The sequence below is a fragment of the Brachyistius frenatus genome, unplaced genomic scaffold (genome assembly GCF_029030835.1).
Source record: "Brachyistius frenatus isolate BFR_SWC_R1_liver_20210118 unplaced genomic scaffold, ASM2903083v1 Contig_52, whole genome shotgun sequence".
In the NCBI taxonomy this organism is placed as follows: Eukaryota; Metazoa; Chordata; class Actinopteri; family Embiotocidae; genus Brachyistius; species Brachyistius frenatus.
The window spans coordinates 628,765-654,858 of NW_027210651.1; the positions used below are offsets into that span (position 1 = coordinate 628,765).

The following is a 26,094-nucleotide window of genomic DNA, read 5'->3' on the forward strand; positions in this document are numbered from 1 at the left end:
CTGTCGTGCACGTCGGGAGATCAAAGCCGTCTCCCGGGAGACGACCCTTTATGTCTCCATGATCTACACCATGAGGAATCTCATTTGGTTGATTTTTTTTTTCTCACTACTTTTGAGGATGTTTATTTATTTGATCGTTAACCAGACCGACTCCGGAGGAAGAAGTTTCTTTTAAGTCTGAGAAGAATCTCCGGTGAGTGACGGATGCACGTTGCTAACAGTTAGCCGTAGCTACAAAGGAGGACAGTTGTAACGCAGTTGTTTAGTTTGGGCTAAAGATATCTATCAGGAGAGAAGAGAACAACAACCAGTCGGAGATAAATATTAATTTGTTGATGAATATTATTTTACGGGGTTGATATCTGTGATTGTGGAGCTACACGTGAACCGAGCGGGAACGATGACGTCATTTTCTTGTTTTTAGCGCCAAAAGTAAACGGTCAGATTGAGAACAGCTGTTGAGTGTGTTGCTTAGTAACCGTGGACGTTTAAATAATGTCTGTTAGGTATAAGTGACAGATGTCACTGAGACATGAGTACATGTGTGTGTGAAATATGTTAATATTGACCATAGTGAATATATATATATATATATATATATATATATGTGTGTGTAATACTATATTACTGGTCATTTACTGTTACACCAACGATAGAGTTTATAAATTACAGTACTGACATCATATTAAATTCTGCTGTATACAGATTGTTTTTGTTTGTATGGATCTGTGGTGGAGACAGCGATCCCCAGAAACCTCCGCAGAGCGCTGGAGCTGAGTGACCCTGCCATCCCCGATCATCTTTGCCGTGAGTGAAGCTGCATTTGGGCTTCTTGGATTCTCCTGCCGAGGAACCGACGAGCAAAATGATTGAGATCAGAGTTAGTCTGAGAGCCTCCAGACATAAACTACCGGGTAGTAGACTGAAAGACAAGAGACTGAAACTGACTGACTGTGGGAGAAATACCGGTATTGAGGTTATTACTTGAATTTGTTATTATGCTGTTCCCTTGATTTTTCTGTGCATGTTAATAACTATAATAAATTGCATTTGCCGCGTTTCATTCACTCCCAGAGCGACCTAAAGACAGGACTAAACTTAACACAGGACATCTAGTGTGTTACAAAGACTACAATACTATAATATTTGTTTTTACATTTTGGATGACATACGACATTGTGATGTTTTAATGACTTTTTGAACAGGACACTGTACAATATATAGTGTATGTATGTGTATATCTGTATATATAATCACAGCGGGGTCTTAGTGGGGGCGTATGTACGTCAGGTTTTCGAGCAGATGCGGAGAAGTGTGTGTATGAGTTTTGTGTTTTAGTGGATGTTTAGCTGTCAGGAAACACCCTGCTGCTCCTCAGTGCACAACACAGATAGATATAAATACAGAGGCACGCACAGACAGCATAATTTATATTTCAATGTCTGCACTGGTTCAACTCTTCAATAGGAGTGAGTTGGTAAACAACCTGTAAATACTCGTTTGCTGGCGTCTCCGCTCCAACACAAATCTCTGCAAGGTGTTGGACTTTGAGTTGATCTCCTTACAGCTCCAAACCCACCCTGGTACAAAATGTCGCTCCCATAAAGAGCCTTGTATCCTGTCACCCAAGCACACACTTCGTTTTGCGTAATCTGCTTTAATGAAGGCAGCTCGTTAGTGCAGGTCGTTTGTGGTCGGTTCTAGTTTACATCTCAATTTATCTGGATGTGCTGCATTCCAGCTGGATTATAAAAGAGCTCGCAGCGTGTCGGGCCCCCGAAACACACACATGAGCAGTGTTTCTAGTTTTCTGACATGTTGGAAGTCATGTTGTGGTCCATTGGCCTACGTAGACCTGCTGAGCTGTTGCATCATGATGTGATGATATTTTTTTACTGTTCAATTTCATTTTCAACGCTAAATATAATTGAATTACTAATACAAATAATTATTAGTTGCAGTCCTTTTTGTATTTACACATTATTTTGATTAGTTTACTGGACAATGTGACCCGAGGGGATTATAGGAAGAGGAAGAAAAAAAAAAAAAAAATGCACTGATTAAGTATTTAAACATGTCGACCTGCTGTTATGACTTGAGTCCTCCTGTGGGGAAATACATTCTTTTGAGGGCTATGTGAGGCCCTGCATGTCTAAGAGGCTGTAGGAAACACACACACACACACACACACACACACACACACACACACACACACACACACACACACACACACACACACACACACACACAGAGCAGGCTCTCGTCACTTGTTTTTGTTTCCTGGCTCCCCAGCTGCTCTGAGCCTTCCCTCCTCTCTTCCTCTCTTTCTCTGCCCTCTTCAGCCCACTCCAGTTCTCTCCTCCCGTCCCTGCGGTCGTTGCGATGTGCTGTTCGGTGGGTTTTGCCCGGTCCCTGGGCCTGGCTCTGTTGCCTCTGGCCCTCTGCTGTATGCTGGCCAACCTGTTGCTGCTGTTTCCGATGGGACAAAGCAGCTACATCCAGCAGGACCGCCTGGCCAGCTACATTTGGTTCTTTGGTGGACTAGGAGGTGGGGGGCTGATGGTGAGTAATCATTTCTAAAATTATATTGTATTTATAGGGTTAAGACCATATTTAGATTTTACAGCTTTGGTTTGATCATAGGACTTTTAGAGGTGGCGGCATCTCAACCGCAGTGAACGTACAGTAAATGTTAGATCCTGGTCATGACGCTGAAGAAAACTGCACAACAAGGTCTCTTAAGTTTATGTTATCACCAACTTTTATACAACATTTTGCCAAAACAAAATGTAGTATCTCTCTTTCATAAAATTATAAGCTGTTTTTTAAAACTTTTGACTTCAGAGGGGCCCCGATTTACACGTCGGTTTGGCAGAACTTTAACTTTGCATCTCAATTTCAATTCAGTTTCATTTATTTTAGAGGGTTACATCGTCCCTAAAACACTTTGCAGTTACAAGGAACATACAGAACATGACTGCATAACCAGAAGAAAGCTCAATGTCAAGAGCCAGCCCTAAAATGTGATCTTTATCAAAAAGGAAGGCGTAGGAGAGGAGCCTGATCGCTCAAGCTCTGCCTCCCATTCTCATTTAAAAACTCTGGGAACCACCGTCATTTTCTTTATAGGATGTCTTATTGTACGGAGAGTGTAAAACTTTCAACAAAAACTGTGATTCAGTTTAATGAACGAAGAGAGGTATTGGTAAAAAAAAAAAAAAGAGCAGATTATTTCACCTGGCAGAGGCGAGAAAGGTTTAGTGGGAATAAGATGAACTGAGGTAACTGAAGCCACGTGCTGGAATTCATCACTATGAAGTCCAGTGGAGAAATTTGTGGAAACTAATTCTAATGAGATTCGCTTCTCATCTGAATCCAAAATAAGGGACTTTTTTTTTTTTTTCCCCTGAAGCCACGTTTGCGGCTGCCGCATTTAACGCAGCTTTTCTCATTTGAAACGAAGTGAATGACATTCTTTGATTACATTTGAGCCATGTGACTCCGAGACTCTCCGCTCGATCAGCACTGCGGGTGAAATCCCATAAAAGAGCATTACCAAGTGTCACCTCCCTCCCTCCCTTATTCAGAGCGTGGAGATGTAGATACAGTGGCGGCAGTGTTACAGTTTGCAGACTGACCCCTCTTCATTTTCCTGTTTGTGTTGATTATCTACTGACAGCGCTGATCAGCACCCAATCATGACTTTAACTTGTTGGTTTACTTGTCGCGCAGGATAATTAATGACTCATTAAAACACGACTTTACACCACACTATGACTAAATGTTAATGGTTTCTCCTTCACCATCATTATGTCGGAGTGTTTTTGCAGTTATTCTTTGAGAACAATAGCTTGTTGTGTGAATACACAGTTAATCTGTCTGCTCTGCATGCTGCTGATCTAATGGGTTTATGCTCTGACTGAGCAGAAAGGACCTGTTCTTTTAGTTTGTTATGGAAGAACAGAGGAGAGATTATATTTTCCTAACAAGATTTGCCTTGTTGACCAGCAGAGCTCTTGAGCTCAGTCTGAAACTTTATGCTCTAAAATATTTAGATTTTTGAAGTTTGTTTGCAGTCTTTGCAGGAAAAAAAAAAATGCTCAGAACAATTCAGCATAAATCATACTTTTCAGCATGTGGTATCACTACAGTACATAACTTCAGACTCTGTGAGGAAAATTAAACAACAAAAAGTCAATATTATAGAATATGATGAGATGAGATTAATATAATATAGAATACGACTGCTAATCCTACAGTGGAGAAATTCAGTGATCACAGCAGCTTAAAAAAGATAAATACAAAAAAATGAATAAAAATGTAAAAAAAATAAAATAATAAAGTTGTGTAAATTTAGCTTTTTGTTGGAAACATTTCATAGCTGTGATAAACCCGCCGGTCCACTAGAGGATGTCTGTCACGGTTTGCCTCGCCTGGATGTGAAAAGTTCACGCATTTATGACCAGAGTCACATAAGGACGTCATGTGGCGAAGTAAAAAGACTGATAAACTATGAATAGACTGCAGAAAGCAAAAAGTCAAGGTGAATTTATTTCAAGTGATGTTAGTAAGTTACTTATATAGCGTAACTTACTGATTTTACGTAACATATGTCTCATGTAACTCATGTGATGTATGTAATGTTACATATTTTAAGTCAAAGCATGATCTTAAGTCTAAATTTGTATTTTGTTGGTGCCTAAACCTAAGCACCCTACTTTTTCACACCTCGGAGAGGCGAAATGTGACACTGACACGGTATCCCCTAGTGGACTGCCAGGTGTATTACACGTTTTGGCATCATTTATTTGTTGATTTCTGCAGAAGTTTAGTGTGAAGCTGTCAGGTCTTAACACTTCTTCCGTTTTAGAAAGCTTTGTTCATATGTAGCAGAGATGAATCGGCACAGGACTGGGAAACCAAGCATTTCAAAACCTGAACAGAAAGCAGGACAGTTATCAGCTGATGGTATTCAGGTCTGTCAAGGTGACAGCGAAAGATTTCTGGACCTTAAAAAAAGTCCCTTTCACACACACGAGATGCTGCTAAATGGTTAAGGTTCAGGGTTGAATAAATTGTAGTTTGTTGACATGCAGCTGCTCTTTCTCTGTATGTAGCAGCTCTAAGTGACGTGTTGCAGACGACTCACAGCGGAAGTGAAGGGATTATTGCCCTTCAACTGCTGGAAGGTTTGTACTACTTGCTGAGTGAAAATTAATCTTTCAAAGCAGGAATATTTAGAAATAAAGGCCTCTAATAAAAGACAGTGTCAAACAAACGAGTGTATCTTGAGGTAAATGAGACTTTGCTGTGTATTTGACGAGTGATCAGAAGTTCTCATGCATTCTTGTTGCATCTGTTTATAAAAAAAAAAAAAGGAGTCTTACCACCAGCACATGGAGCTACCTGAGGCTCTCATACATGAATTTATCTTCATTTAGGTTTTTTTCTTCTCGTTGTCTGGGATTACGTGCTGTCCTTATTTATTCCTGTTCGGACCTTTTCTTTCTTGGTGGAAATGACAGAATGCTGAAGAGTCAAAAGAGCAAATAGAGAAATCTATCTTTAGCTTGCTCCCATCCGCTGCCTCACTCGTCCTCCCTCCTTTTTCTCTTCCTTTCTCACTGAGCGCTTCCCTCCGCGTCGTCAGTGTCTTTTTCTTCCTCTACTGAAGGATTGTGCTTCAGGGGGGCATCCAGGATGTGTAACTGTGCTCTTATCTGTGTGTGAGCGCTGCTTGTGTTTTGGAGCACGTAAAACCTTGGGAACTTCCCTCCCTCCGTTAGGATGTGGTTTAACATCTTTGACAGAGGCACACAACAACACAGGAAAAAGGACTGGAGGGAAAAGGGAGGGAGAGACAAAAAAAAAAAAAAAAAGCAGATCTCTGAAACTAAAGGATGTTGGATTTCTCCTGCCGTGAACACATGCTGCTGGTATACAGTACAGACCGCTCTGTTTGTGGCCTGTGCTCATGTTTGCCGCTTTCTAACGGCTTCTACTTACAGGACGTTGTAAATATTAGAACGATCCATCGCGAACCATGTTTAGTCTGCGCTGTTAATTACGTCCAGATATCACGAACTACTAAGACACGTGTCAGCTGAACGTTGTTTTCAGAGAGTCTGTCCATGTGCCAGTTCATTTTAGTTCAGGGTGCTTGTATGAATCAGTCCTGTCATATTGCATTTCCAGCAGTGGCGGCGGGTGTAAAGCCAGAAGCCAAACAGTTGTAGCAATGCTGGCAAATTATGAGGAATTTAAGCCGCAGCAAGAAAAATGAGAAAGACACATTTTAAAGTGAGCGATGGTCATTTACCGACAGGGCGTTACATTCTGCACACATTGGGGAAGAGTCTCTGTCGTTTTGGTAAACAACATGGGTCCAGTGGAGGTCAATGTCGATTGGTTAAAGCCTGCTCCATCAGTTTCAAAATTAACCAGAGGTCTACGCCCATGAGCATGATATACAGCTGGAAACAAACCCCGACGGAGAGTCGGCAGACCCATATATTCATGCTGTGAGCGTGGGTCTGGTAAGGCTGGCTATTCAGACTCGGCTTTTGCAAACAAAACCAGACTTTAGCTATCTGTTCAGTGCAGTTGACACTGACTAATATATTGCTGCACTTGACCAAAAATCTGGCACCACTTCCAGCCAAACGTTGAACTTTTGTGCCCCCTTAGTTGTTTATTTTTCATCCGTCCGGCATTTGATTCTCGTGTGTAATGAACATTACAGCCTCATGTTGCTGTAGACGTTTTTCATTGTTTGCTTTCCAAGGTGATAGATATTTTTTGATGTATGAATAAAATTTAACATGGGAATGAGTGTCTCAGCTCAATAACAGAGAGCGCTGTATGTTGTATGGATTGTAAAGCACATTAGAGATTTTAGGCTACGTAGTATAAATAGAATTGACCGGATTTGAATTGTTGGATTACAGGTGGTTGTATAAAGTGGGTGGCAGTACCCAGAGTAGTAAATCATGAATTACTGTGGCAGCTCCAAGTAACTGAGAGCAAACAGAAGCAGGATTAGAGATTTGCAGTCACAACTCGAACGTTTGTCATTTTTCTCTTCAATTGTTTTAATTGATGGACAAAAAAAAAAAAAAAAAACGCAATAAAAAAACTGCTTTTGTTCAAAAATTGTAGTGAATCTTTCCTGTACTTGCAGATGCTGATTCCAGCTTTATCCTTCCTCTCTCTGGGGAAATGTAGCTGCTGCTGGAAGGAGAGCTTCATGGTAAGAAACACGTGGAGTCAGGAATCTTGAACATTATGCCACACCAAGTCTGCACCAAAAATAGATTTTACCGTCTGATAAACATCCAGAAGATTCTGTTAACCGCACAGAGGCCATTAACTATACAAGTTTTAACTCTTAATATTGTTTCAATTCGATTTGATTTTTTTTTTTTCTCTCAGTACTCGAAGAATAATACTCTTAAATTGACATTAAGCTAGCCAACAGTGTGTCCTTACGAGGTAGGACGCTAATGCTGATCCTGCTATGATAATTCAACAATGGTCCCGTTGTCAGGAAAGACTCGACAAAGTAAGATTGGCTCACACCACTCAATCCTCACACACAGCTGCAGTTTTGTGTGTGTGTGTGTGTGTGTGTGTGTGTGTGTGTGTGTGTGTGTGTGTGTGTGTGTGTGTGTGTGTGTGTGTGTGTGTGTGTGTGTGTGTGTCTGTCTGTCTGTAGCAGCTGCCCCTGGATCTCATGTGCGAAACAGAAAAGTGAAGCAGCTTACGTTCTCTCTTACAGACAAAGAGTCACACAAACACATCCAAACATGTGCGGGCTCTTTCTAAAAACATATTCCTTCGTTTGCTGCTGTGTCTCCACAGATGTGGGGGTCAGTGTTGACAGCTGTGGTCGGCCTGGTGGGGTCTGCCTACTGTTTCATCATTTCAGGGTTCGCCTTGCTGCAGGGTCCCCAGTGCTTCACCTCATACGGATGGTCGTACCCCTTTGCAGACCAGAGGGGCAGGTAAGGAGATATGCTGTACTCTGGCATGGGGGGGGGGGGGCTTTGTCTCATATTATAATTTTTTATTATCAATAAATCCTTGTCTATAAAATGTCAGAAAATAGGAGCTCGGGTGACATTTTGAAATAGCCAGTGTTGTCACTTTTCTGCTGCCGATCAACCAGTAGCTGATTATCCAAATCGATGTTTCAGCGCTTGTGTTTTCTTAAAGATTATTAATACTGTGAATAGAAAACCATCCGTGATCCCGCTGACCTGGCTTCGTTTGACACTGTTGATCATTAAAATTCACATCTCTCATCTTGTGCAATGTGTCGGCATCCGGGCACTGCTTTATATTGGTTTAAGTCCTCCCTGATCCTTTTCTCCTAACATGGGTAACAGCTCCTCTCAACCCGCCCCCCCCTGATGTGTGGCGTACCACAGGGGCTCATCCTGGGTCCAACTCTGTTTTCACCTTATATGCTACCTTTTGGATATATCTTCATGTTTATGCTGACGACACTCAAGATATACTGACCACTGAAACCTGACACAGCTTCATAAATTCTTTAATAACCTGCCTGGGCAAAGCAAAATTTCCCTCAATCTCAATGAAGGTAAAACTGAGATTTTGCTGCTCAATCCCTTTCACCTTCCAGCAGTGACACTTGGCAATCTTTTATCTTGTCTTGGCTCTTTGGCAACCGACTGTAAAACCTCATGTAAAGAACCTCGGTGCTATTTTTTATTCCTCTTTAATGTTCGATCTTCGAATTAAATGTAAGGCCAGCTTCTTTCAGCTAAGAGCTTTAGATAAGGTCAAGCCCTTTCTCTCCTTTAAAGACCTTGACAGGGTCACTAATGCATTTCTTACTTCAGGGTTGGATTATTGTAATACATTATATGTTGAAAAGGGCCAGACTTCATCAACCTCCATCCCAGTGTTCAAAAGCTGCTTAAAAATCGATATTTTTTTTTTTATATAAACATTTCCACATGACTCACTTTCTCCTGCTTTTGATTTTGTTTTTATTGCTTATTTATTCTCATGATTAAGTGTATTTGACGTTTAATTCTGTTTTTTTTTTTTTAATCGTTGTGTTTAAATGAGCTCCATAAATATATTTCTGACTTTACTAGTAAAAATGCAGCCACTATAAGTGATTCGATCTCTATTGATGACGCTCTGTCTCGCTCTCCCCTTGTGCTCCAGGTATCTGTTACAGCCAGAGTTGTGGTCACAGTGCCGCCAGCCGGTTCATATCGTCGAGTGGAACGTCACTCTGCTGTGCGTGCTGCTGGGCCTGGCAGTTCTGGAGTTCATTATCTGTCTCTTGCAGCTGGGAAACGGTTTGGTGAACGCTGTGTGTCGACCCTGCTGCTACAAGCAGGAGTATAGTCTGAATGCTTAGAGAAACACACACACACGCGTGTGTTTGTGCATGTGGAATCATAAAAAAAAATAAAAAAAATAAAAAATAAAAATCAGACACAAACACACACACATTATGTTTGCAACATTAATGGCCACGTGCATATGTAGAGGTCTGCACACGTAGCTCATTACACCACCATGTGTATGTGTGCGAGTACAACACATCCTTTCTGCAAAAATAAACTCGTCATCAGCAGCTAATCATTGTATTTTCCAGCTCTGAGGTTTCCAGGGTAAAAGTGGCAAAGTCACAGTCACTGCTGACACCAGAACATTTTGTCCAGAACAACATATTCATGTGTCCTTTATATTCCATACGACGAGGATGATGTACTTTATTTGCCAGGGCGGTGAAGGTGATGAAAGGAGCCTCAGCAGGCCAACATGTGCAGATAATCAAAAAGAAAAGGAGCATTCTTAATCATAACAATGGTTTAAAGTGGATGCTGGACAATAGGTTTTACTGAATTGATTATGCAGTAGAGTCTGTTAAATATAGTGCATTGGGTTTGCTTACCCTCTTTATTATCATTTTTTTTTCTCTGTATACTTCACACCAATTCAACAGCTAGACTACCTTTGAACAGATCCGCTTCGGAAACATGATGGAAAAATCGGAATCACTTCCATATCGTTACACCAGTATACTTAAGATGCCAGCCAAATATTGTTTGGTAATTTCTCTTATGGGTATTTCCTGACTGAGGTAATGGTGTTCTTGCAAGCTGCAATGCACATTTTCCTGATTTTAGTAGTTAAATGTGCCGCCTTGTCTACCAATAAGCACACTGAAGTGTCCTTTTTGTCTTATTTTTGTGGTTCCAACTTATTCACACTATGTTGCATCACAAATGCAACACAAGCAGATTTTTTTTTTTTGGTGTGTGTTTGTACATTTGTTTTCATTTTGTTGTAAATTGTCTTTCGGATGCTAGTTCACTGTTAATGGACATTTTATATATATTTTAGTGACATATTTTTTATAATGTATGGTTTCTTTTTGCTGCCTTAAATAAAAAAAAAATCTATTTCCATTTTATATATCTGATGTTTGATGGAGCCGTCATCCCGCTATCTGAAAACCTTTATGTAAGACATGTTCGTTAACCTGGAACCTCAAATCACCTACTAACTGTTACAGTAAATGAATTGTGTCTTATCTGATCACATTTTTCGTGCAACCCGATTACTTTTGAACACACTTAATTTTACAGAAGAGAGTGGCAGTTGACACAAATGCGATTCTGGCTCACATCTGATTGGTCAAACTGTAGGTTTGTGCTTGCAGCCTGATCCCTGTGTTGTAATCAATTCTGGGACAAGAGTTTGTGTGCTGGAGTTTCCAGAGTTGCTTTTTATTGATCTGTTTATCGGGACACAAGTTCACTAAATGTAGCCTTCCTAACCTGAGAGATAAGCCCAGTATTAGACATTTTTTCAGCACAGGAAAGCAAATCTTACAAGCTGCAACCATAATGTGGCTGCAATGAGGCGCTTTCCTCATTTCATGCTCATCACATTGAGGTTAAAATAGTTTTATAAACATTTCAATAAAATCCTTCAAAGTTAAATGAATCAGTCCAAACTGACTTTAGTGCAGGGACTGATTAATGATTAATGATTAAAACGAAAAAAAAATATCTTTACTGGGTTTTCAGAAAGTTGAATGAATTCATTACACATTTAAACATGTCAGCAGCTCAGTTAACATGTAACTGCACTACTGACGGGATCAAAAGTCAGAGTATTTTCATAACAGACTAAACTGACAACACCAGATTTTTGGCCGCATTCCTGCAAGCACAGAAAAACATTTAACTGATTCTGATCAGGTTTTCTTGACCAAAAAGAGATCAGAAAAATTAGATTTTTAACGTTCTGCAGCTTAAATCTACACAAGAAAAATGTAGCTTGAATCTGATCACTTTAACACTCACCAGCTTGAGTAAGAGCCGTGTGTCAAATTTGATTTGAAATGGATTAATGTCCTTCAAATACAGCATCAGAATTATTCAAGTATATTATATTAAATATCAAAGCCTCACAATTTAAATGCTGTAAACCCTTTAAGATGTCAACGCTGCACCAACAACATTTCTTGTACTTTGTAAAGTAGTGGAGACACGACCAAACAATTTCTTACATTGTCATCTATGGGGGCACATGGTTGTTAAATCACTCAGTGCTGAGAGTCAAACTTCCAATATTTTAGCATGTTTTAGTAAAAAAAAAAAAAAAAAAAAAAGGAGGGCTGGCTGTGAAGGGGTTAATGTTTGGATGTTTCAGAGTAAAACCATCTCTGACCTGCTGATCAAACATCTGGCTGTTTTACGTCTGTTAGTTTTAATTCAAACACTGTCTGATGGTCAGTGACCTCTTCGCCCTGCTTGGCTCTATCCCAGCTCAGGTGGTATAAAGACACAGCGGGTCGAAGGTTTTAGAGACAGACCGACTGACAAAGTCACGCCTTGTCAGTCTGTCTTCATCTCCACCATCTGCTGGACTACTGGACAGAAACGAAGACTCACCGTCCTCTCTGTCGGCCTTTCTCTGGACTTTTTACTTTTTTTTTTTAATCTGCAGTATACTGTGAACATGCGAAGGTTGGGGTTGAGGGCTGTGCTGCTGCTGTGCTGTACAGTAATATGCGTCTCCGGGATGACAAGAGAGTACTTCCTCAGGATCGAGGAGGTGTCTTGGAACTATGCTCCAAGTGGGATGAACATTATTCAAAACCGCACGCTGCAGGAGGACGAGTAAGTACACACACGGTGCATCGTCTTGATTATAATTAATGATGAAGGCAGTCAGCCCTGCCCTCCCTGAAGCTCAACAGGAGTTTACACATGCAAAAAGGTAAACGCGTTTAGATGAGAGGACATGTTTTTGCATATTTTAGCATCTATACAACACAATTGACGCCAATAGGACTACAGGAGGAAGCATCTACAACATGTAATACACTACAACGCAACTAAATGAGATCATGGTAACAGTTCATTGAAAACTGACATATTTTGTAATAGAAGGGTTTATACCATTAAAAACATTTTGACATGTCAAGGAAGAGCTCAGGTGTGAATAATAAAATTAATGATGGCTGAATTCCAATTAGTTGCTTCACTTTTAATCCATAATTAAAATTCTTTCTCTCTCTTTGCCCGGATCTCTGTGCAGAGAGGCCTCCGTCTTTCTAAAGAAAGGCCCCCAGCGTATCGGCCCCAGCTACAAAAAGGCTGTTTATAAGCAGTACACCGACGCCTCCTACAGGACCGAGATAACCAAGCCAGCGTGGCTGGGTTACCTGGGGCCCATGCTGATGGCTGAGGAGGGAGACACAGTGTTCGTCCAGCTAAGGAACATAGCATCCAGACCTTACAGCATCCACTCACACGGACTGAACTACAGCAAAGGCAACGAGGGTGAGAAATGAACCCACCGATGAAGGATCAGTGCAGATTGAAAAAGGCAGATAGATGAGTGATTCTCCGTGTTTGCTTTCCTCAGGAGCTCTGTACCCAGACGGTACCGGTCCGGAGCTGAAGCGGGACGACTCGGTGCGTCCCAGTGCAACAGTGATCTATGAGTGGACCGTCCCAGACACCCACAGCCCAATGTCAGGGGACAGTAACTGCGTGACCAGATTCTACCACTCGCACGTCAACCCACCAAGGGACATCAACACGGGACTGATTGGACCCCTCATCGTCTGTAAGAGAGGTACAGGAACCCTTTTAATACTATTCTATCCAGCGGTTTAGCCTTCACTACATATATATACGACTAAATCTCCTCTCCTCTCCAGGAACTCTGGACCTACACGGCGACAGTTCGGGAGACTACCTGTACGCCCTGCTGTTCATGGTGTCAGACGAGAACTTCAGCTGGTACCTGGATGACAACATCCGGACGCACATCACGACTCCCGCCAGAGACCTGAAGGAGGACGAAGATTTCATTGAGAGCAACAAGATGCATGGTGATGACTCCACACACACACACACACACACACACACACACACACACACACACACACACACACACACACACACACACACACACACACACACACACACACACACACACACACACACACACACACACACACACACACACCATTTAACCCTGAGTGTGTATTGCAGGTATAAATGGCTTTCTGTACGGTAATCTGCCTGGACTCAGCATGTGCCAAGGCAACACCATCCACTGGCATTTGATGGCCCTGGGCAACGAGGTAACTACTGTTAACCAGAATATCTGACTGTACAGGGAAGATTTAAAATAGATTTTCTAAATGTTTAACTGTCATGTGCCTTGTTGTGGAAAACTGCTCGTTGAAAAATTGTTTTTCCTTCAGTTAATAAGAGTCTTAGTTAAGAGACATGACAAACAAAAATCACAATATGCGACAAGCCATTTAATCCTTCAACATTTTTAATTATATTAATGTGCACTGACGACACCCTGCGGCACCTGTAAATATGGGTCTCAGTTTATTTTTATTAAGTGAATTCTTACGTAAAAAGTTTTTAAGGATACAAGTTAGTTTTAATTGCATAGTTGAAACTGCTGCAGTCTTCGTCGCCAATCATTTTTTATGTTTTCGCTTCGATAGTGATGTGAGTATTGAGAAATTTGTCCAAAAAAAAAAATCTATTGTTTGATTTTTTTAATTAGCTTCAGAGTTGCTAACGGGATTCACTTTACTCTCCATGACGTCTAAAGGGTAAATATTATTTATCCACAGGTGGACATGCATTCAGTTCATTTCCACGGCCAGATCCTGACCACTGAGAACCACCATACAGACATGGTCAGTCTTTTCCCGGGCTCCAGCACCACCGCTATGATGGTCGCTGACAACCCCGGACACTGGCTGCTGACCTGCACCGTCAACGACCATCTGATGGGTGAGGTCGCGCGCTCCAGTCTCAACACGAGGAAAGCAATAATGTCAATAATTTAATCAATACTGTTTTGGTTCTGCGGTTTTGTGCAGCTGGAATGCAGACGTTGTTTGAGATCAAGAAGTGTTTCCCCAACGTCCACAAGCCCCGGCCTCACGGTGAGCTCAGACAGTACTTCATCGCTGCTGAAGAAGAAGTCTGGGACTATGCTCCTACAGCACCTACCAGCGGGTTGGTTCCTGCGCGCACTAATACGCAAATAAACAGAGAAATGATGCTCATGTTTCTGCAGAGATCTATCCCAGTTTTAATTTACGCTTTTGCGTCTGTAGGGAGGCTGAAATGTTTGTAAAACGAGGTCCAAACCGCATCGGAAGTCGCTATAAGAAGGTTCGCTACGTGGAATACACCGACAACACCTTCACCACAAAGATGCTACGCAGCCCAGAGGAGCAACACCTCGGAATTCTGGGTAATCCAAGCTGGACACGGGTCGGATGAATGATAATGAGGTTTTTTTTGGGTGGCAGAAAGTACATTTATTAGACTGAAACAAAGACAACAATAAGTGCAGCCGAGTTCTTGCTGCCAACTGAAAATGCAGCCGAGCTGTTGGCTCTTACTTAATGAGTAGTTCGGTTTATCTGGGTGACCTTTGAAGTTCTGTTATGGATCAATTATAGCAATTATAGTTCCTAAACATTATTCATATTTTGGCCTTTCTCCCTGGGTTTGAAAGGTAGCAAGGGTAAGCACGCTGCTCCCAGATTGGTTGTTTAGCTCAGAGTGCAGCACAGATTTTCACAATAAGTTGGCAGCGTCTCACGATGATCAAAACGTTTCAGCCCAGTCTGGACCATGAAAAAGAATACACAATTTATTAACAGAACACTTTTTAGGATACTCGTGCGTGATACTTGTCCGCATGTTGACACTTTTTACCCTCCGTGTGTGCAGGTCCGGTGCTGCGAGCTGAAGAGAAAGACACCATCAATGTGGTGTTCAAGAACAAAGCCAGCCGGCCGTACTCTATACAAGCGCATGGAGTGCAGTACAGTATAGAACAGGATGGGACACTCTATCACAATGAACTGGAAGGTTAATACATGCACATACACAAGTACTGTTATCTGTGCATCATTACTATTTTTTTTTTTTTTTTTTTTTTTTTTTTTTTATATCTCTCTTCCATCTCCTTCTCTTCATCTCCTCAGAGACACATACAGCAAAGAAACTACGGGAGCTAAAGAAAGAGCCAAGTCAGTCAAAATCTGAAAACACCAGTTTACATGACAGATAGATTTGACTTTATTAATCCCACAGTGGGGAAATGTACTCGTCACAGCAGCATAGAGAAGACAAAAAAAAGTGCACACAACAGATTTACAAATACTTATGAGATTGGAAATACATTCATAACTGACAATTTTATTATTACTGCTACTGCTAGTACTATTAATCCTCTTTCCCTGTGTAAATGTATGATTTTAGGAGTGGTGACTCCTCTTCCTGCTGCTCTGGTCAGACCTGGGACGGTGCACACGTACGAGTGGATGTTGCCTGTGGGTGCAGGACCCGTAGAGGGGGAGGCAGACTGCCTGACCTATATGTACTACTCTGCAGTGGACCCTGTTAAAGACACCAGCTCTGGACTGGTCGGGCCACTCCTCGTCTGTCGGCCTGGATCTCTGAAGAAAGGAGTCCAGGTGAGAGGAGAAGAAACTAAACACCAATTAAACATCTTTTGTGATTGTTGTTTTTAATATAACGAGTGTTTAAGCAGGTCACATCCCATTTAATCTGGTATTTCCAGTTCAGATCTGTGGGATATTTATGCGTGTTGTAAATTGAGATAATATGACCCCAAGTTAACAAAAAACTAAAAAAAACAAATTTTACACAAACGTTGAACATTTTGTCACTAAAATGCAACATTAATAAACTATATCTGCTGTCATTTGAGTACAGAGAAAGATCCTGTCAATAAAACTCAAATTAGCAGAAGCATGTTTGAAAGTATATTAAAGGAGATGGCTGAATGAGGTCAAAAGTTAAAAGCCTTAAAACTGCCTTTCCTGAAGTGGTCACAATAAAATGCGCCCATAAACATTCAGATGATAGTCAGTTTGGAGAGGTGGCTTGTTTATAATACAATTTGACACACTGCCTTTTCTTCTGTCTCTATTGTCCGACAGAGAAACTATGAAAAAGAGTTTAACCTCATGGCTACAGTGTTTGATGAGAATCTCAGCTGGTATATGGACGACAACATCAGGACTTTCACCACTGCTCCCACCACGGTCAACAAAGAGGATGAAGGCTTCATAGAGAGCAACAAAATGCACTGTGTGTCTCACTTTAATCAGTCACTGCGTATTAACATGTTTAATCTGGTTCGGTTGTTATTCATGTTCATATGGTGGGATAAAAGTTTTATTTAGACTTTTTATCTGTTCGCCTCTACTAGAAACTGGACTGGACAACCCAGGATTTTTCTTTTACATTTTCCATGACTTGGTTGTTTTTTTTTGTATTATCATATAATCTGTATATTGTATTTTCTCTGACTCTTTTAGCCATCAATGGGTTTGTATATCAGAACCTTCCGGGCATGACCATGTGTAAGGGGGACAAAGTAACATGGCACCTGTCAGGACTGGGTTCAGAGACGGACATCAACAGCCTTTATTTCCAGGGCAACCGCTTCCTCTACCGCCAGAACAGACGAGACACCATCAGCGTTTTCCCTCACATCTCACACACTGTCGCCATGGAGCCGGACAGCATGGGTATGCATCTGTCTCTCTGTCACACACAAAATAAAAAGCTCAAAGTATAAAGTCAAAATGATTAATAGCTGGAAATGGCGAAACAATTCCGGTAAACAAAGACCTAAGTTAGACAGAAACAAAGCACCTAAGTTTGGCCTGTTTAATAGCAATAATGATATTTATAGAATATAAATGAAGACTTTAATCAGACTTTGTTAAAATTTAAACAGGAGTAATACTTATTTCCAGATATTTTATTAATTGAACAAATAATAATAATAATAAAAAAAGAAGTCCTATCTTCCTGAGATAATAAACTCCTGTGTATTTTAAATAAGATGGCATAAAGGGCGGCACGGTGGTGCAGTGGTTAGCACTGTCGCCTCACAGCAAAAAGGTTCTGGGTTCGAATCCGGTCCTGGGCCTTTCTGTGCGGAGTTTGCATGTTCTCCCTGTGCTTGCGTGGGTTCTCTCCGGGTTCTCCGGCTTCCTCCCATCATCCAAAAACATGCACTTCAGGTCAGGTTACCTGGCGCCGCGGTCGTGGCAGCCTGCTGCAGCATCTCCCCCCTGAGAGCCCCCCTGCTGTAGTGAAGAAATTTCCCCTCGGGGATTAATAAAGTGTATAAAATCAAAATCAAATTAAATAAGAACCAAATCAGGCTAGAAATGGACCAACTGCCTTGGGGGACTTAGCCTTTAACCTTTACCTTTTAGACAGACACAGATACAGACGCAGACACAATGAATTCCCCAGACCCATAGTGAGGGTCTGAATGGTAAATGGCACTTGTATTGTATACATATATTGGTTGTTTTTTGTTTCAGGTCAGTTTGAAGTGGTGTCAGCTACAGTGAGTCATTATAACGGTGGGATGAGGGCCAACTACACGGTGGAGAAGTGCAGCCTGTTTCAGCGACAGGGTGAGGTGATGTTTCATTCGAAAACCTACTACATCGCTGCCATGGAAACCGACTGGGACTACTCTCCGAACCGCACCTGGGAGGCGGAGATGTTCCGCGGTCAGGAAAGGTATACGAGCATAAACACCGGAGTTACTGTACCAGCCCGTTCTCAGTCTCACGACATCAGATACTGCTGCTTTATCAAAGCTGTTAAGAGTCAGAGATACACACAAGGTTGCATTGGACATCCAGGCCTTGACCAACTAACCCGAACTTTAGGGAGCCTTTTTAAATAAATCAAATACATTTGTGACTCTCTCTCTCTCTCTCTCTGCAGTCCTGCCACCGTCTTTCTGGACAAGCAGGGCGGGTTCATCGGCTCTCGTTACAAGAAGGTTGTCTACCGTCAGTTCACCAATGACAAGTTTACCAAGGAGTTGGAAAGACCACCTGATATGGACCACCTCGGCATTATGGGTAAGCAGTGAATTCAAATTAATACATACTCACGCAAAAACAGTTTTTGCAATCAAAGCCATTACTTATGCAATGAGAAAATTTCTTTTCCATTCAGGTCCAATGATTCATGCTGATGTGGGAGACAAAATTAAGGTGGTTTTCAAGAATATGGCTTCAAGGCCTTATTCCATCCATGCTCACGGAGTCAAGACAGAATCCCCTGCAGTCCACCAAACCCAACCAGGTACAGCAATGCCTCGAAATAATGGAAGTAAATAGAAAATGCTAGAATGCTCGTTTTTCATTTATGTTACTTCAGCAAGGAGACAAAATTAAAATTAAGACTTTCGGTGTGTTCTTATATTGTTGTAGTAATTGGTGTAGTCTCCAAGTCTGAAAAGTGAAGCAAATGAGGACGCGCAATTCCACTGATGGCCACTGGGGGCTGGCTCCAAAAGGGTCCCATTCAAAAAGCATCAACTTCTCATGAAACCAAAAAAACCAAACTTGCAGTGTCAATACGGCTTCTCACATACCATTGAGTGATGTCACGGTGGGCTACCGCTTAAATGGGTTCCAAAAGCTCAAAAAAACACGATGATGTCTTCTGCAGGTGAAACTCACACTTACTACTGGTTCGTCAACAAGAACACAGGACCGACCACAGAGCAAGAGGAGTGCTCCGTGTCAGCGTACTACTCTGCTGCTGATGTGACCAAGGTACGCTGATACACGCTAAAATCGAAACACACAACACAGGTGCAGACGAGTACTCACACACTTCCATGTTGTGTCCCGGCCTGCCAGGACCTTTACAGCGGGCTGATCGGTCCGTTGATTATCTGTCGTCGCAGCGTGGCCAGGTGAGTGTTTCCAGATCTTGATGTACCTGAAGTAGTTAATACAGTCTGCTTGTATGATTTTTAGGTCTGAAAAGGCCGGTGGGGGATTTTGGCATGTGTTTTTAAACTGCACCACACAATACCTATGATGTAACTGCGCTGCTTCCAGGAGTCTTGGACTGAAGAAGGAAGTAGAAGAGTTTGCGCTGCTTTTCCTGGTTTTTGATGAGAATGAAAGCTGGTAAGAAGCCTTCTAATCTGAAAACATTGAGGGCTGTATTTTCACAATGTAAGCACACCGACTAAATTAGCGCATGGTGCATTTAGGGTGTGTTTAAATCCACTTTTGCTTGTTTACCGGGGGATAATCTGAGTGTAAAGTGAAAGACACGGTTCACAGGGGTTGCACCTAGGGCCGTCTCCTGTTGCCACTTTCAGTACTGCATGACGTTAATGTTGGATATTTATCAGAGAGCATATGGCTGATTATTACTTCAGGTATCTGGATGAAAACATCCGGACGCACATCAGGACCCCTCGCGCAAACCTGAAGGATGACGAAACCTTCATAGAGAGCAACAAGATGCACGGTGAGATGAGCACAGTGATATTTTTGGTGCCGCAAATCTGCACATCAAAAGTACATCTCCTATATGTGATTGTGTACGTTTTTCTGTGTTTGTGTGCAGCTATCAACGGTTATATGTACGCTAACCTGAATGGTTTGGACATGGTTGTGGGTGATAAGGTGTACTGGTACCTGATGGGAATGGGTAATGAAGTGGACATACACACTGCACACTGGCATGGGCATAGTGTGGAATATAAGGTAAAAAAAAACAACAACAACATGCAGAACATAAACAGGAGGAGAGACTCCCACACTATCACATGGTATACAAATCATGGACATTTGAACTTCTACTTCTTCTGTTTTGTCTGCAGTTGGGTGGAAGTCCTCACCGCACTGATGTGTATGAACTGCTTCCAGCCACCTTCCAGGTAAAACTTGGCTTTTAGTTTCTTTAAGAGGTTGACGCTCTGTCTTCCTCTACAAAGCCAAGATGGCGACCGTTTAGGGTGAAAAGTGTCCAGCGTTTCACAATTGTTATTTGCGCCGTTTTGAGTGCATCATCCCGGTACATGTAGTACACTGCATGTTTCTGTACTTGACAGTGTGAACGCACTCATGCACTCAAAATAGTGAGCGTTGGCACACAAGTACGCCGTTTGGAACGCAGCATTAGTCTTTTCCACCATTGAGGTGCTGCTAATTACCACTTTATAGAGTAACCTTTTGAGATCAGTTTCAACCAGAGTTTGTAAAATCTTCATCTCAAACAATGAATCTCCTCCTGGTCAGACGGTGAAGATGCGTCCTCAGTATCCTGGTACCTGGCTGCTCCACTGTCACGTCACTGACCACATTAAAGGTGGCATGGAGGCGATGTATACCGTTACTGAGAAAGGTAAGGGAGCAAATTCGACAGGGAAACACGTTCAGACAAACAGTAATGGTGATGAGGAGGTGACAACCTGTTTGTTTCTCTTCAACAGCAAACAGAGGCGGCATGTTTGGCTAAACTGTTGAGGAAAATGGATCCAGGCAGAAGAAAAACATAGAAAAAGATAGAAGTTGATTTCAGTGTAAAATTAGCCTAATGTGAGAAGCTACTGGCGCATAGCAGAAATCGAGCAGAGAATCAAACATCAACAACATTTCTTTTTTATTAAAATGTGCTTTTATGATCATTCACGTGCTTTGATGTTTTCTAAAAAAAAAAAACCTGTGAAACCATTTAAAAAAAAAAAAGAAGAAAACTTTAAAGAAGAAAGTTTCTTTGAGTTTTAAGTGAATCATTTTGACAGTGAACAGGCAGCAGGGGACTCTGCAGCTTGATGGTACAGTTATGGCCACTGACAGTGCTGGATTAATCACAGCTGTTAAGATAGTTTGTGACATGTAAAACCCTTTTACACTAACGCTCTCAGATTTTAAGATTATGTCTGTTTTCCAAAATCCAAAGTCAAAATCTTGTTTCAAATTGTGATCCTATAGTGACATGGCAGTACTTCATAAGATTGTCTCATAGCAAATCTGAGTATATTATAACCCATCGTAAAAATGCACTACAAAAATCATGGCGAGGGGGAGAAAATAGAGTTAATGGATGCTTAACAGCTCATTTTTGCCCAGGGGGATCAAAGCAAATGAGTACTCCATCAGTCTAAAACCAAACATTTGCTCAAATTCACAGACCTTTATATGAGCTGAATGTCCCCTAAGATCCCAGATATTTTACTCAAACCATCTGGAATATTTGCAGTCGAGGTTGAATATTTTACTCTGTGTAAACGTCCTGCTGAAAACATGCTTCAGTGAAGAGCTGCTGATTTTCCAACATCCAGATTATTCACGAGGGAATTTTTCAAGGGAGCAAGAAGTTGAGGTGTTAAACTGGCCAAGACTGCTGAGTCACCTGAGGAGTTAACAAACAAAACAAAAAAAAAGAAAAAGGTGCAAGTGAATGCACAAAAAACTGATCATAACAAGCTCAGTCTCAGTCTGTGCCGCCACTAGGTGGGAGAATTGCTACTTTGATGAACATAGGAATTTGGAAGTAGTCTGAGTTTGACCTGAAAGGTTTACTACAGTCACAGATCAGAGAAGCAGCTCAGATGTCGTGTCTTTCTGTTGTTGAACCGTTTTGTCCAGTTGACTTTCTGTATTCCATAAGGGTACATTTTCAATGCAATGCATGTTTGCAAGAGTCACACGAGTCCCACTGATGTAATGGAACTGGTCTAAATGAGAATCATGTAGAAAATGATTATTATTTTAAATGCCGAGGTCACTGAGACACAGCGAGAGGGTTGAAGACTGAAGCTGCCACAGAGCCGACAGTTCCTCTGTTCTTCCAGCTGATGTCACTGTGGACAAAGCAGTCGTCACCGTCACCTCATGTTGAAGCCCTGTCAGTGGGAGTATCTGAAGCAACTACGAGCCTTTGAGACTGTCAGTGTCCCATCGAGGGACCTTTAGGGTGGTTGGTTCAACTAGGAGCAGGAAGTCTCCTCAACCACCTCAATAGTATTTGTCTGTCGGTGTCCACAATGGCGGCACCCCAGGTAAGTCGCGTCCACGATCCCTGGCGTCTACCGCTGTGGTGAAAAGTGCTTGACAATGCAGTTTAGTATTCTGTAAACAATTCCACAAAAAATAAAAAATACAACACCCCAGACTCAGATAAGAGCCTCAAAAATCGATTTCAAAAAGTAAATATGCAGTTTGACAGGCTGGTGAGGAGCTGCTTTATTTTGATTTTTGCCCTTTCATTGTTCAAGGGATCTGAGACTGTGAAGATTACCTATCATCACTGAACACACACACACACACACACACACACACACACACACACACACACACACACACACACACACACACACACACACACACACACACACACACACACACACACACACACACACACACACTCTCTCTCTCTCTCTCTCCCTCAGACACACACTGTACTGAGTGCAGATCAGTGTCTAAGCAGCCACCTGCAGTCCTCCATTAGCCGGCAAGGAAATGGAATTTAAAAGATTCAGACCATGAAATGTGACCAATAATGCCAGCTCTGATCTAAACCTCCACAGAATCTCAATGACGTGGTAACAGCTCTGTCACATTCAACTAGTGAAACTTCACCTGACACTCGCTCTTGCTCCAAACTGCGGTGGTTCCGCACCAAAATGTTGTGTTTCTGTTCCCGCAGTCGAAGCCGGCTGAACGAGACACAGCTGTCTCACTGATGTAGCCAATTTAACACTGCGGATAGGTTTTTAACCGACAAAATGAGAAGGGGAAAAGTCATGAAAGCAGCATGTAAGGCCGCGATGTTCAAACTAAACTGTTAGATGGATGAAAAAGGAGCTTTTATTATTCTTGGGGCACAAAAAAGGGGATATAAAGTTCAGTTTGGCCTGAGAGTGGTAGGATAAAAAAAAAAGACCATGATATAGCAAGAGATTATTTTCAGCACCATTTTAAAACATCGTGGACTCAGTTTCTCATGGTAAGTTTTCAATTTTTTAGATTCATTGTCAACCTGAACCTCACTTTTGTATGAAGTGAAAGACTGAAAGTTTGGTGAGAAGGAGGAACAAAAAGTCAGACATTTGGTTCAGAGTGGTAGCATTTTGTAGCTCTTCACCACATTTGTAATAAAAACCAATCATTCTTTGCACATTTAATCAAACAAAAAGAGGGCCAGCCAGCCCTACAGACAAACCAAGCACATGACTCACACAGCTGCTTTAAATACTTAATACGGATATCAAAAGGATTGGAACATTACAAACAGTAAAATCTTTGACTACTACTTTAAGTTTAAATTTAACTGCAGTAACTCGAAGGATATTTTTGAAGCTGAAGTTGGTGTTGTTAGGGTTGACAGGAAAAGACAAAAAAAACAACCCGACAAGCATTTCTCCCCTTCCTCTAATCCCACTTGGTAAAAATCCAGATTGCCAACACCTGGCAGAGCCATAAGTGTTGATGTGCATGTCTTCATGAAAGGAGGGCACCCATACTGTCATCCCAAATGGTCTTATCTACTACGAAATCCTAAAGTTTTGTGTCATTAATTCGATTCAGACTTTTTATGTGTTTGATGACGAGATGACGCTCTCTCACACTTAGTTGCGTCATTTCTGCTTTGATGTTAAAGAATAGATTCAAACATTGTGATATGATAAACAAAATATGAAGCTATTCCTGAATGTTAATATTAATTGGCAGCCAGAAAACCTTAGCTAAAACTAACTGACAGCCTCACAGAGGCCTTGTCAAAACTAATGTATATTTTATATATATTTTATTTTCTAGTTATACAAAGTCTTGTAAATTCAAACGCAGACGTTCTACTCCACAAATGCAGAGAGGTTTTACTACAATACTCAAGAAGTAATCCACCCAACAGGAATCTTTTGACCTAATGGTGCGTTCATGATCAACTGGTAAATGGGAAAGTTTCGACCTCCCCGTGGGAAAATACATCTGACCGCCTTTCGATCTGGGAAAATCCCACCGTCCTGAGCTCCATTTCATCCCTGTATTGGTTTATGTAAATGATGATGGTTTTCTGTAGTCTGACAGCAGAAATAGAGCTGATTTTCTTCATTTTTGTTTTGTCAGATTGCTCAGTGTTTTATTTATTTGTTCGTATATTTTTTTTTTTTGTGTATGCCTGTGTCTTTTAAGTTGCTGTGAATATGAACCTCTTGAGTTTAAACATCCACTTCCTGCTGTTATAGTGATTGTCCATTGTAGACAATAAGCGAGAGACATTAATAGACGAGCAGTATGTGGGGCTCTCGTAAACGCTGAGACCAGAGCTTTCAAACTGTATGACTCCAAGCTTTAGTTTAGGTTGAATTGCTCCAAATTGCTCCCCAAACTCTCAGAAAGTTTTCACCTTCTCTGGCAGACTTCAGGGGTATGCAATCATCTCTCATGGGGAATGTCTGTATGATATAGTCTGAACAAATGAACCTCATACATTTCTTAGCGCCGTCTCTGTGGTACTTTACAGAGGGAGGCTGAAACACATGCTTGGTCTGGCCCTGGCTGGACAGAGAGCCTATTAGGACCGATCGGCTGTGACATCAGCATGTTGGAAGCAGATGGCCGCCGGTGCCTGCAGTCGGCTCTCTCTCTCTCTCTCTCTCTCTCTCCCCTCACCGGCCTCTCTGGGTAGGTTCGACATGAGCTTAATTAATGATTTGATAACTGCAGAAGCGTTAAAAGGAGCACGGAGACAGGCGTGAATTCCAAATCTAAGTGCTAAACTGCCTATTAATATGTTGTGAAGGTTTTTTTTTTACCACATGCTTTTCCTTTTTCTCTCTCTCTGTGTCGCTCACATTTTCTCTGATTGGCCCAGTGTGAGCTCCACAGCATGCTGAGAGCAAAAAATAAGTTGCAGAAGTAGGAGCTAAACAAAGCAGATGTTTATTGAAGGCTGTGCTCCCTGCGAACCTTCGCGCTACGGGGAGCCGCCGGTTGCTCTTAAATCTTGGAGTCACCATCTGTACGACATGCACGACAGTTTGGATGAAGAAAGTTGGGGCTGAGATTGTTAGTCCAAAACACCGTAGATGGGTTTCAGAATGGGTTCACCAGGCAGAGACTCGAGGGGTCGGGGGTCCCTCTGGGCTTCACCTGCACAATGTCAATGAATGAGGCACAAATGTATCACGATAAATTTTGTCATTTCAATTGAAAGATTTGTTTATTTGTATGTAATTATTACCACCATCAGTGTGACCCCGGGGTGGTGTGTGTGTGTGTGTGTGTGTGTGTGTGTGTGTGTGTGTGTGTGTGTGTGTGTGTGTGTGTGTGTGTGTGTGTGTGTGTGTGTGTGTGTGTGTGTGTGTGTGTGTGTGTGTGTGTGTGTGTATAGAGGTGGTTCTACGCACCATCTAACCACCCTTAAATATCATGACATCACAACAGGGCCTAGTCCCCAAACTCTTTCCCATCCCTGATACTTCTCTTCTTGTTCTTGCACTTGGCAATCAAATATTGCATTCCTTCACTCAGACTGAGTCTCTCCTGATGATGATGATGTTGATGAAAGTTTACTTTGAAAAAAAACCCCTTCTTGTCATAGAGAAAGCAAACTTTTATTGGCCTGTTTTCACCACAGAAGAAGAAAAGGACCAATTTCCTGGGGGCAGATTGGAAGGAAACATACTTGGCACTTATATCGTTTCTATGGAAACAGC

At 41.7% G+C, this 26,094-nt stretch overlaps 2 protein-coding genes across 4 annotated transcripts; both read left to right on the forward strand.

The window, feature by feature from the left end:
* The first annotated feature begins 98 nt into the window (after positions 1 to 98).
* On the forward strand, positions 99 to 10,579 carry tm4sf18 (transmembrane 4 L six family member 18). Of its 2 annotated transcripts, XM_069704725.1 has the most exons (6): positions 99 to 193; positions 706 to 807; positions 2,343 to 2,562; positions 7,181 to 7,249; positions 7,861 to 8,003; positions 9,199 to 10,579. In XM_069704725.1, exons 3-6 carry the CDS (start codon positions 2,383 to 2,385, stop codon positions 9,395 to 9,397), a joined length of 591 nt encoding a protein of 196 aa, XP_069560826.1. In that variant the 5' UTR covers positions 99 to 193; positions 706 to 807; positions 2,343 to 2,382; the 3' UTR covers positions 9,398 to 10,579. The 2 variants fall into 2 exon arrangements, with proteins under 2 accessions (XP_069560826.1, XP_069560827.1); XM_069704726.1 differs by lacking the exon at positions 706 to 807 and having other exon boundaries at positions 113 to 193.
* Positions 10,580 to 11,887: 1,308 nt separating this feature from the next.
* On the forward strand, positions 11,888 to 21,057 carry cp (ceruloplasmin). 2 transcript variants are annotated; one of them, XM_069704724.1, is made up of 24 exons: positions 11,888 to 12,176; positions 12,598 to 12,842; positions 12,928 to 13,140; positions 13,226 to 13,399; positions 13,563 to 13,654; positions 14,168 to 14,330; positions 14,420 to 14,558; positions 14,660 to 14,799; positions 15,285 to 15,425; positions 15,542 to 15,586; positions 15,819 to 16,033; positions 16,523 to 16,673; positions 16,904 to 17,116; positions 17,927 to 18,131; positions 18,342 to 18,481; positions 18,579 to 18,707; positions 19,077 to 19,183; positions 19,271 to 19,326; positions 19,475 to 19,546; positions 19,804 to 19,895; positions 19,995 to 20,134; positions 20,251 to 20,307; positions 20,669 to 20,774; positions 20,863 to 21,057. In XM_069704724.1, exons 1-24 carry the CDS (start codon positions 12,016 to 12,018, stop codon positions 20,886 to 20,888), a joined length of 3,222 nt encoding a protein of 1,073 aa, XP_069560825.1. In that variant the 5' UTR covers positions 11,888 to 12,015; the 3' UTR covers positions 20,889 to 21,057. The 2 variants fall into 2 exon arrangements, with proteins under 2 accessions (XP_069560825.1, XP_069560824.1); XM_069704723.1 differs by lacking the exon at positions 15,542 to 15,586.
* The last annotated feature ends 5,037 nt before the right edge of the window (positions 21,058 to 26,094 follow it).

Coding starts and splice junctions, on each gene's coding strand:
- cp (XM_069704724.1), top strand. CDS start 12,016: ATGCGAAGGTTGGGGTTGAGGGCTGTGCTGCTGCTGTGCTGTACAGTA. Junction 12,843..12,927: donor CTACAGCAAAGGCAACGAGG/GTGAGAAATGAA, acceptor TGCTTTCCTCAG/GAGCTCTGTACCCAGACGGT. Junction 17,117..17,926: donor CATGGAGCCGGACAGCATGG/GTATGCATCTGT, acceptor TTTTTGTTTCAG/GTCAGTTTGAAGTGGTGTCA.
- tm4sf18 (XM_069704725.1), top strand. CDS start 2,383: ATGTGCTGTTCGGTGGGTTTTGCCCGGTCCCTGGGCCTGGCTCTGTTG. Junction 2,563..7,180: donor TAGGAGGTGGGGGGCTGATG/GTGAGTAATCAT, acceptor CTGTACTTGCAG/ATGCTGATTCCAGCTTTATC. Junction 8,004..9,198: donor TTTGCAGACCAGAGGGGCAG/GTAAGGAGATAT, acceptor CTTGTGCTCCAG/GTATCTGTTACAGCCAGAGT.